General features: G+C 44.9%; 2 protein-coding genes across 2 annotated transcripts; both read right to left on the bottom strand.

The window, feature by feature from the left end:
• COPS9 (COP9 signalosome subunit 9) lies at positions 1-1,801 on the bottom strand. Its single transcript, XM_064721448.1, has 3 exons — positions 1,707-1,801; positions 1,564-1,636; positions 1-300 (listed from the first exon to the last, which is right to left on the bottom strand). The coding sequence occupies exons 1-3, from the start codon at positions 1,767-1,769 to the stop codon at positions 263-265; spliced, it is 174 nt and encodes a 57-aa protein (XP_064577518.1). The 5' UTR covers positions 1,770-1,801; the 3' UTR covers positions 1-262.
• Positions 1,802-2,946: 1,145 nt separating this feature from the next.
• Positions 2,947-6,877, bottom strand: OTOS (otospiralin). Its single transcript, XM_064721503.1, has 5 exons — positions 6,744-6,877; positions 5,972-6,049; positions 5,575-5,653; positions 5,195-5,221; positions 2,947-3,131 (listed from the first exon to the last, which is right to left on the bottom strand). Exons 3-5 carry the CDS (start codon positions 5,624-5,626, stop codon positions 2,947-2,949), a joined length of 264 nt encoding a protein of 87 aa, XP_064577573.1. The 5' UTR covers positions 5,627-5,653; positions 5,972-6,049; positions 6,744-6,877.
• Positions 6,878-9,745: the final 2,868 nt, after the last annotated feature.

Genomic DNA, 9,745 nt, shown 5'->3' with positions numbered 1-9,745 from the left:
TGTGTTTCTTCAGTATTTTATTCAATAAGCACATCAGCAAATGAAATTTCCAGGAAAATCTACACACAGCTCCCTAGAAATAACAGTGCACACTTCCCTCCTCAGTTATCTTTACCCATTTGGTTTTCATATTCCCCAAGCAGCTTATCCAGGCTTTTTTCCCCCTCTGTGAGTTTCCCATTTTGATTAATTTAATAAATAATGGACTGCAGGGGTGATCTTGGAGAAAACTCCACATCTCAGCTCTGCTGCACACCCAAGTTCACTGGATGTCATCGTCATCAAAGAGATCTTCAAAATCTAGTCAGGAAAACAAGACAAAAATGAACCTCAAAAGTTTCAGTGTTACAAATGCACATGCAAATACAGTACTTTGTTCCTTGGATTCAGGACAGAAATAAAGGTGAACTCAGAGAATGAGAGTTACTGCACCATCAGTTATTAGAAATGTAGCATCAGGGTGATGATTTTGCAGACTAATGAACTGGGAGTTGTGTTAAAAAGCCCCTCCTCAGAAACATTTAATTGCTCAAAAACACTTAATTGTTTTGTGTTAAAAACCCCTTCCTCAAAACAATTTAATTGCTTTAAAGGGGCCAATAACATTTTTGTCTCAGAACACATGTCCCAGTAGTCAAATGGTTCCAGTCACGTTTGGAATTACTCCTAACTACTCAGCCTTGCATCCTCTTTGTGTGCTGAACATAAACGAATCACCTGAGTGAACACAGTCTTTATTCTTACAGAAGCCAATTTACAGGAACATACAATGAACTGAGGGTGAATCCTCATTTAGAAGAGCCCTAAATACCTATGGAACACAATTTCACAGTGGGATGGTAGAAATAGATGGAAACAGCTACTCCTGGATATGCTGGCTCCAACAGACAGCTGAGAGCAGAACTGCCTTCCACTCCTGTGTCCTGAGCCTTGAGCAAAATGAGAAATGTACTTTATTTTGGAATCAACACCAGCTTGTGATACTAACACTGCCGCTGCAAGATTTAATAACATATAAAACATTTAATAACATGTAAAACTCACTGTTGCAATATCTAAATGCGCTTCTTCAGATGCATAAAAACACCTTTAGGCACCAGGTGCAGCACAGTGCTGTATATCCCACCCCTATGTGGATATGTAGCTGTTGTAAATACTTACACAGAGGCTGAGAGAGCTGGGATTGTTCAGCCTGAAAAAGAGAAGCTCCAGGATGGCCTTTTAGTGCCTGAGGGAGCCTCCAAGGAATGACAGACTATTGACACCGGCTGGAGTAGGGAATGGCTTTAAACTGACAGCATGAAGGTTCAGGGATTTGATAAAAATATCTTCCCTGTGAGGGGCGGTGAGGCACGAATTGTCCAGAGAACCCCACATTTTTACTCGGATTTACACTGTTTAACATAAGCTTCCTTGTAGCCTAACACGCTAAACTCCCCGGAGAGGAAAACCCCGCTCCCAGAATACGGTCAGGCCCAGCTTCAGCGAGCACAAGCAGCAAAGCCAGGGCAGAGAAGTCGGGCGAGGCTCGCTGAGGCAGCCCGGGATCAGGGCGCTCCTTACCGTTGAAGAAGTCGGCGTGCACCGCTTTCTCGTTGGCGGCCAGGTCCATCAGCAGCCCCGTGCTTCCCCCTGCCTGCGAAAGCGGCCGCTGAGCGCCCCCGGCCCGCGGCACCACGGCCGCGGCACCGGAGCGCCCGCCTCACCTCATCCAGGTCCACGTACGGGCCGGCGCCCTCAGGGAACATCTCGTCCACAGCCGGCTTCATGGCGGCCCCTCCGCGCCGTCACTTCCGCCGCAGCACGGCGCCGTGCAGCGATGGCCGCCCCCTAGCGGGGCCGCGCCGTCTCCATGGCGACCAGCAAGGGAGGCCGCCATCTTGCTCACCCCACCCTGTCGCCATGGCGACCAGCAATGGAAGCCGCTATATTGCTCACCCACATCCCGTCGCCATGGCGACCAGCAATGCAGGCCGCCATCTTGCTCCCTCACACCCCCCCCGTCGCCATGGCGACCAGCAAAGGAGGCTGCCATCTTGCTCCTTCAAAGGAGGCTGCCATCTTGCTCCTTCACACCCCATCGCCATGGCCACCAGCAATGGAGGATGCCATCTTGCTCCTTCACACCCTGTCGCCATGGTGACCAGCAATAGAGGCCGCCATCTTGCTCCCCCATGCCCTGTGGCCATTGCTCCCCCACGCCCTGTGGCCATGGTGGCCAGCAATGGAGGCTGCCATCTTGCTCCCCCCATGCCTCCATCGCCACGGCGACCAGCAATGGAGGCCGCCATCTTGCTCCCTCATGCCCTGTGGCCATGGTGACCAGTAATGGACACTGACATCTTGCCCCCCCATGCCCTGCGGCCATGGTGACCAGCAATGGAGGCCACCATCTTGCTCCCCACGCCCCACCGCCATGGTGATGGCAGGCCCTGGGCCCTTTCAGGCCTCAGTGAGGCATCAGCTTGCAAATGAGGTGAGTGTGACTGATACTGGCAGCCCCTCCAGCCCCCAAAGTGGGTGCACTGGTTGAATAACTCCTGTACACATGTACTCCTCTGCACAGAGAGAAGTCTCCTGAGATGAAGCTGAGAGCATCACCTGTTAAAAAAAAACCCTCCCAAAGCCATGCAGCAGAATGAACAAGTTTATTGTGTCACACAGAAGCATAAATTGTAAAAAGGGATTAATTTAAAGCCTGAAATGCTGCATGTGGCTGCAGTGTCACTTAGTGGCGGAGGCACAGTGCAGATGTGTTTGCTGGCAGTCAGGTGTTCACGCAAACACCTTTACAAGAAATGGTAAAAAGAGACTCACTGAAGCCATAAAATGCTGCAAATGACCGTGGTGTCACAAAGCAGGTGAGGGCAGCCCAGGTGTGTTCAGTGGCAGAGAGAAGCTCACCAAACACCTGGGCAGCAGCTCTGGCAAAGCTGAGTGAGGCTCTCAGTGCTCGTGGTCACGCACGTGGTAGCCAAGGTGGCTCCCAAAAGGGAACTGGGCAAAGAAGGCTCTGGCCATGTCATTGATCCTGTTGTAGGCTCCCAAGGTCCGGAAATATTCCACATACGACCAGAAATCACTGGATGAGAAGGGCCAGTAGGGCAAGGCTGCAGCATCCTGGTAGGGATCTAAAGAACCCAACCAAAACAAAATATTGCATATTACGAATGTAATATACGAAGTGCTTTTGTTGAGAGGTTGGGCTTGGAGCCACCATGGTTTGGGGTTGTGAGTTCCCTTTGGGGGCTGGTGTGCTCTTCTAGCAGCAGAGAGGCAAGGAGAGCCATTGACCCCTCTCTGTGACCCACTGTGCAGAAAATGGAGCTGGAATTCCCTGCTCCAGGTGCACCAGGAGTGACAGACTGGGACAAGATGGGGAGCAGGAAGGAAGGGACACATCCACATTTACATCAATTCAAGAATTTCTTGGGCTGGTTTCATTTCTAGAAGGCTGCTGGTTATTTCAAAGCAAGGAGAGATTGCAATCAAAAACCATTACTCCTCGTTCCACATAATCTGCTTTGCCCCATAGAAAAATATAAGGAATAAGGCACCACCCTCTATGTTGTGCCCCAGCAGCTGGGCACACTGCCCACAGAACTCCCAGGGATTGGGGCCATCCTGCCCTGACACTGCCTGGAACTGCAGAGCTGTGCCTCTGCTCAGGGCACTGTAGGAAATGAGCCACAGGGATGGAGAGGAAAGGCCACCTGGGGGACAGCTGCTGCATTTGGGCCTGCTCTAGCAGTACCAGAATATGATACAGGCATTGAAACAAGATTAACAATTCAGCAGCAAAATAAAATCAGTTCTGAAAACACAAAAACCGACCACCCCAGACCCAAATGTGGGCAAACAGAGAAGCATATATAAAATGTAAACAGCAGCTGAGAGCACAGTCACAAATGTCATTCAGTGCAGTGAAGCTAAACACAGTATTTTATTTTGATTTGAAGCCCATTTAGATGAATGAAAGTCTTTGCACTCAGCTTGGGGCCAGGGTCTTCAGTAGGAATTAAGAGCCTTCAACAATCCTGTTGTCAGACTTTAATTTTAGGGAGTAAAGTTTGCAGCGTGCAGGCACAGATGGCACATAACAAACCAAATGAACCAGCCAAATGCTGTCTGCAGAGAAGAACCCACTGTTTATACCAGCTGACCTCAGATTCACTTTGCAGGCTGCTGCTTGGCCCAGTGTGAAAGAAAACAATAATTGCTGGTAATGAGAGCAACAGGACACTGCCTGAACAGTGTTCTAATTCTAGACTGATGCAGCCTCTCCTGAACGTTGCAAAACTTGCCACAAAAATATTTGCTGTACACAAACACAGATGATATATTAAAATATTTTAGAGATTATATATTTAAAATATTTATTCCTAAAGAAATAGAATGGAGCATAGGAGAAAAAAGGTTTGAATGATAAGTAATCATATTAGACCTTGTTGTGTATTTGTTCTGTTCATATCTGTTATAGTGCTTTCTGCATATTTGTGCACTGGAGATGCTGCTGGCAGTGCTTGGTTATTGCAGATACTTCTCTGCAACTCTGTTTTCAGACAGAATTCTGTCTGAAAAGCCAAAAAAAGGTTAAATGATAGAATCATCAGTAAGCCAGTGCAAACATCATTAGGGTGTTGAGGGTTTTTTTAATCAAAGGCAAACACTAATCCAATGGGCTAATCACACAAAGTGACATGAACCACAGGGTAGCTGTGCTAAGGGATTTATTCCAACATTTCTCTAATTGGATTTGTGGCAATTTGTAAATTTTAAGCTTTTTGTCATGAAAGCTGGTATCTCTTGCCAAAAAGCAGATACACATACAGCAATATGGTTCAGGACAGACAAAATTCTCAGATGTCCTATACATATCTAAGTCTGGTGCATTCCAGTTAGGACTTTGTACAACAGAATTAGTGACTTGACTGTAATCCCTTTTCATTTTAAGACTGGATATTAGCTCTGTTATTATACATTAATATGTTACCACCTTTTAATAAATTTAAAAGGAATTTTTAAAATTCACTATTCTTTTTTTTCACTAGAACTAAGCGAAAGCTTTTCCTCTGTCCACTGAGGTTAATAAGCATTCCTGCCAAAGTCATTGCTGGGCATCAAGTCTGGGAGTTACAAATTACTCCCCTAAATATTAGTGACACAAAGGAAATAAAAACACATTAGGAATTACCATCTCCATCCTGGATGGATCGAGCATCTGTAAGTAAAGAGCAAACACATCAGTACCAGCTCCTGCACAGAAAGACTTTCTGTTAATTTCTGTTAACCAAACATTTTCCATGTATAACTAGAAGCTCACAAGTCTTTTAATGCCCACATTGGCCCCTCTGTGTAGCCAGAAGATTTTTGTTTCTTGAACAACAGAGCAAGGAATTCCCTGTTTGCAATCAGTGCTACAAACCACCTCAGTCTGGCTGTTAGTCAGAACTCACAGCCTGAACAGCTGGGATTAAAATGTCAGCAACACTAAATGGAAGATGCTGTATTTGTAACAAAGTATTTCTGAGGGTGTGAAAAAATCAACAAGAATAAATTTGGTAGTAATCTTACCTGTTAGCATGTTCATCAGCATACAGAAGGTAAAGAAGCCGGTAAATGTCATCTTGTCTGCAAGAAACTGCCTGTGTTTCTGAAAAGTAATTTGTACAATTGAGGATTATTACAAGAGATTAATAATTATACAAACTCAATTATTTCTTGTTTTAATAGAATAATACATTCCAAAATAGATTATAGTTACAAATTTGGGCATGAAAAAATCCAATCATATTTTTATAGCTTCTGAAGTGCAACACAGAGCATTAAAAAATCATCAGTCCTGAAATGTGTATTGATATTTTGGTTTTAGATGGCATAAATCCAAAAGGTGCCTCTGAATTGACATGAAATCAACTGTCTTTGGAAATGTTTGATTTTGTGGTTAATTTAATTTCACTTTGGAAATTACCTCTCTGTTTCTTTTCTTTTCTTCTTCTTCTTTTTGCAGCTCTGAGTCAGCCACAAAACTCCAAAAGGGTTTTTATTGCTGTAAAATAGCAGTGCTTTGTAAGGAAGGGTGGGGGGAAACGTCACTGAGTTACTACACCAATCTGATTTTGTTTTCTTCAGGTATTTTAACTGCTCACATTTGCATTATATTTCAGCACTGCCCATGGAAGAGACAGTGGACAGTTTCTGAGTGGAAATGAGCATTAACTTTGGCAATAACATTTGGTTTTGGAAGATAGAGGGAAAAAATACAGAAGCAAATTCAGTGAGTATTACAGTTTCTGCCCTCCTGATTTCTTCCTGCCCCTTCAGACAAATAGACTTTTTAAAATGTTAGCTGAGCAAATTGCTAAAAGGATATTGAGTTCCCTCTCCAGCTCAGTCATAAACCCCAGAAATACTTGACAGTGCTTTATATTCTTATTTAGTATCCTTAAAATCTAGACCTTAAAATGTACCAGGCAGTGAGTGACCACTGAAATCAATTGGGTTACAGAGAGTAAAGAAGGAGGTCCCTGAGGACCATGGCCATGCTGATGGTGCTGTTCCTTCAGAGGGTCGATGGGGTGCACTGAAATTCATTTTCACATTATACCCATTTCCTGGAAGGATTCCTCTCCAAACCCAGCAGGTGCTTTGGGCTCCAGCCTGTGCAGGTTGCTGTATGGATCCAGCACTTTGAGAAGCCTGAAAGGGAGAGAAGGTTTGGAGAATATTCAGTTGTCACATACATCTGATTGATTTTCACCTAGCACACAAGCCCTGATGGCAGCAGGTGTGGTCAGGGACTAAGGTGCAGCAGAAGGCGTTCTGTGACTCAGAGGTACATTGGGCATCTCCATGCTTCTCAGAGATGGGGTGGTTCAGGGCATCTGGCCAAACCTCCAGCTTGTGGGATTCACATTCTCTGAACCTGAGAGAAGCAGAATAAAGAATGATCAAAACAGTTCTTATCTCATTTGCTGTGCCTGTGTTTGTGCCAAAGTAGAATGCAATATAGAAATTTTGAAATATTATAGATATATATGTGTGTGTGTATATATACACTATATATATATATATACACACACTATATATATATATATATATATATACACTATATATATATACACACACTATATATATATATTTTTTGTTTACCCAAAGTGATGGTGTTTTGTTTCCTTGGCCTCTCAGGGCCAAGCGTGTGTGCAGACTGTGGGTCAGCAGACAGTCACAAGATTCTGAGCAGTTAAGTGCTTAGCAGATTCAATTTAGATGTAATATAATATAAAATATTACAGTATAATAAAGTAATTAATTAGCCTTCTGATAAGACAGAGTCCTCATCCTCATTCCTCCCAGACATTGAACAAAATATCACTGATACCATCAATTTCCAGATATTGCTTCTCTTGAGAGGAGCTGCTGAGATGCCAGTGCAGAGCTCACTGTCCACCCTCATGCTGTGAGATCTGACTGTACACATGCTGATCTGAGCTGCACTCTCTTGCTGGGCATTTTCAGTTGTCTTTATGATCTACAAAAGCATTTCTCTGTATCACTTCTAGATACCTGCATTTCCCAACTCTGCGCATGACCCCTGACATTGGTGCCTTGGCTGTACCACATCACCCATCTGCCACAGGAGCACAGGGCAAATCTGTGCACTCACAAAGCCCTGGAGCACAGAGAGCCAGGTGAGTGGCCTTGCAGGAGGACCCAGCTTGGCTGGAGTTTGTTCCTATCTATACACAGAGTCAGATAGCTTTGCCAAGAATTAATTCAAGATGTTCTGAGTAAGGGGAAAAAAAGGTGCTTTGTAGCACACTAGGCTGTGCCAAGTCTTGTGGAGGGCGAAAAGAAAAATATTATGAAAGCAGAAGCAATTCCATCTTTGAAAGGCTTTAATCCTGCTGCCTAGTATGTATTTCCTAGGCCTGTAGGAGGGCTCTCTACATAACCCAGGTTCTTGCAGCAGCTCACCCCCTCACCTGGGCTGCAGGAGCTGTGATGGGAAAAGGCACTTCCTTGGGGTTCTGTGCATCCATGTACCTGTGTGCACCCAGCAGTGCTCCCTGCAGAGCCAGGATTTCCCTTTCACTGCCTAGACTGCATATCCTGCTCCAATAAAAACCAGAAGCACTGAGGTGTGCTGATACACACACAAAGCAGTCATCAGCTGTAACTGAATAATTGCCATAAAGCTGCTTTTGTGCACATCCATCAGTAGCTCTTTGTTTTGGCAGGTGACAAACCAGGTGTAGTTCCAAGTGGGAGGTGAGACTACGTGTTTTGGATGATGACAAAGGAGAATAATGATGCTTCTGATGCAGCCACATCCTGCTGCTCTCCTCTTGAGATACTAATAGCATTGTAGGAGGATGACAAAGTTCCAGAGATTATCAGATTCAGGGTCTATCTGATCACAAAATGATCTGCTACAACACTGGATGATCTTGGGAAGATTCCCATAGCTGTTGGGCTGACACACACCTTTACACCTCCCTCCTTTACACCTTCTTATTCTGTCTTTTGAAGCTTGGAGTTACTTCCAGAGCCAGTAGGATCACTGATCTGACATTGTGTGTCAGCCTTCTAACAATTTCACACTTGCAACTTAATTCAAATCAAAATTTTCCCCTTGCTAGTGCACATATGAATAAATTCTCAGGGTTTCCATGCTAAAGCAGACCTAGGAAATGATAAAAAGAGGATATGACTTAGCATTGAAAGCAACTTGCATCACAGGTTACAACCTCATCTATCAACACTTCTGTTGCTGTACATGACTGCTTGTCCCAACTGGGTCTGTTTTAAACACAATGTTGGAGTAGAGAAAAACTGATGAGTTCTCATCAGGTGATTGAAGGACTGTGTCTGCTGGGTTCAGTGTGTGCCAAACAGTGCAGTGTGCTCCTGGCTGGTCCCAGAACACACGGTGCTCTGACCTGCAGGTTTTCTAGCCTGCAAGCACATTCATTTAATCATATTTTCCCCCCTTTTCTTTCTCTAGGAGCACTTTCCTTTTTTCAAACTCAACCCAGAGGGCAATTAAAGTAACAGCACTGAGTGTCCAGCACAAGTGCTGGCATGGATCAGTTAGCAGAGCCCTCTGCTAATAGCTGCTGCCCTGCAGGCTTCTTCACTGCTGAGCAGTAATTGGAGATGCCATGGTGCCCACAAATGCAAATCTTGCTCAGCAGCAGCCACATTTCAGCAGACACCACGGCACTTAACAGAGCAGCTGCTTAATGAGTTCAGTGTCTTAATTTCTACTTATTTTGGAAAGAAATTTCCTGTTCTCCTTTTTCAGAAGAGCCCATTAGCTCAAAAAGCTGCTGTTCCTGCTGACAAGAAGTTCTTCAGGTTCTGTACTCTAAAGTTTGCATACAGTTTTTAGCTCAGGCCATTCACTCAGAAAAGCTTTGCTGCACGATAGAAAGGGCTGTTGTTTTTCCCTACTCCAATCAATATGTACTTTCTGTAGATGGCTCTCAAAGCCAGAAAATCCCACACAGAGCCGTGCCAGAGACAGAAATCAATGGGAGCACAGAGGAGATTCCCTTGGGGATAGGGGAATGCAGTTTGGGCAGCACAGGTGTTTGTGTGGCCTGGTGGGGAGCAGTGCTGGAGTGCCAGCCTGCCTTCAGAAGGGCTGCTGCTACCAGGGCTGTTTGACCAGAGCCAGCCCCTGTGGAGCAATCCAGCTCTCCTTGTCGATTCACTGGAAACAAAGATAAAGGAATACATA

This window comes from Zonotrichia leucophrys, chromosome 9, assembly GCF_028769735.1.
Source record: "Zonotrichia leucophrys gambelii isolate GWCS_2022_RI chromosome 9, RI_Zleu_2.0, whole genome shotgun sequence".
NCBI classification, from domain to species: domain Eukaryota; kingdom Metazoa; phylum Chordata; class Aves; order Passeriformes; family Passerellidae; genus Zonotrichia; species Zonotrichia leucophrys.
Note: the sequence above shows the minus strand (reverse complement) of the source record. Positions and strands in the feature narration are given on the sequence as shown.

Bases quoted from the DNA above. Each gene is read 5' to 3' on its own strand.
- COPS9 (XM_064721448.1), bottom strand. From the start codon at position 1,769: ATGAAGCCGGCTGTGGACGAGATGTTCCCTGAGGGCGCCGGCCCGTAC. The intron at 1,637-1,706 runs GTGAGGCGGGCG...CCGCTTTCGCAG, and splicing joins CGTACGTGGACCTGGATGAG to GCAGGGGGAAGCACGGGGCT. The intron at 301-1,563 runs GTAAGGAGCGCC...TTTCCTGACTAG, and splicing joins GCACGCCGACTTCTTCAACG to ATTTTGAAGATCTCTTTGAT.
- OTOS (XM_064721503.1), bottom strand. From the start codon at position 5,626: ATGACATTTACCGGCTTCTTTACCTTCTGTATGCTGATGAACATGCTA. The intron at 5,222-5,574 runs GTAAGATTACTA...CTTTACTTACAG, and splicing joins GCTGATGAACATGCTAACAG to ATGCTCGATCCATCCAGGAT. The intron at 3,132-5,194 runs GTAATTCCTAAT...TGGGTTCTTTAG, and splicing joins ATCCATCCAGGATGGAGATG to ATCCCTACCAGGATGCTGCA.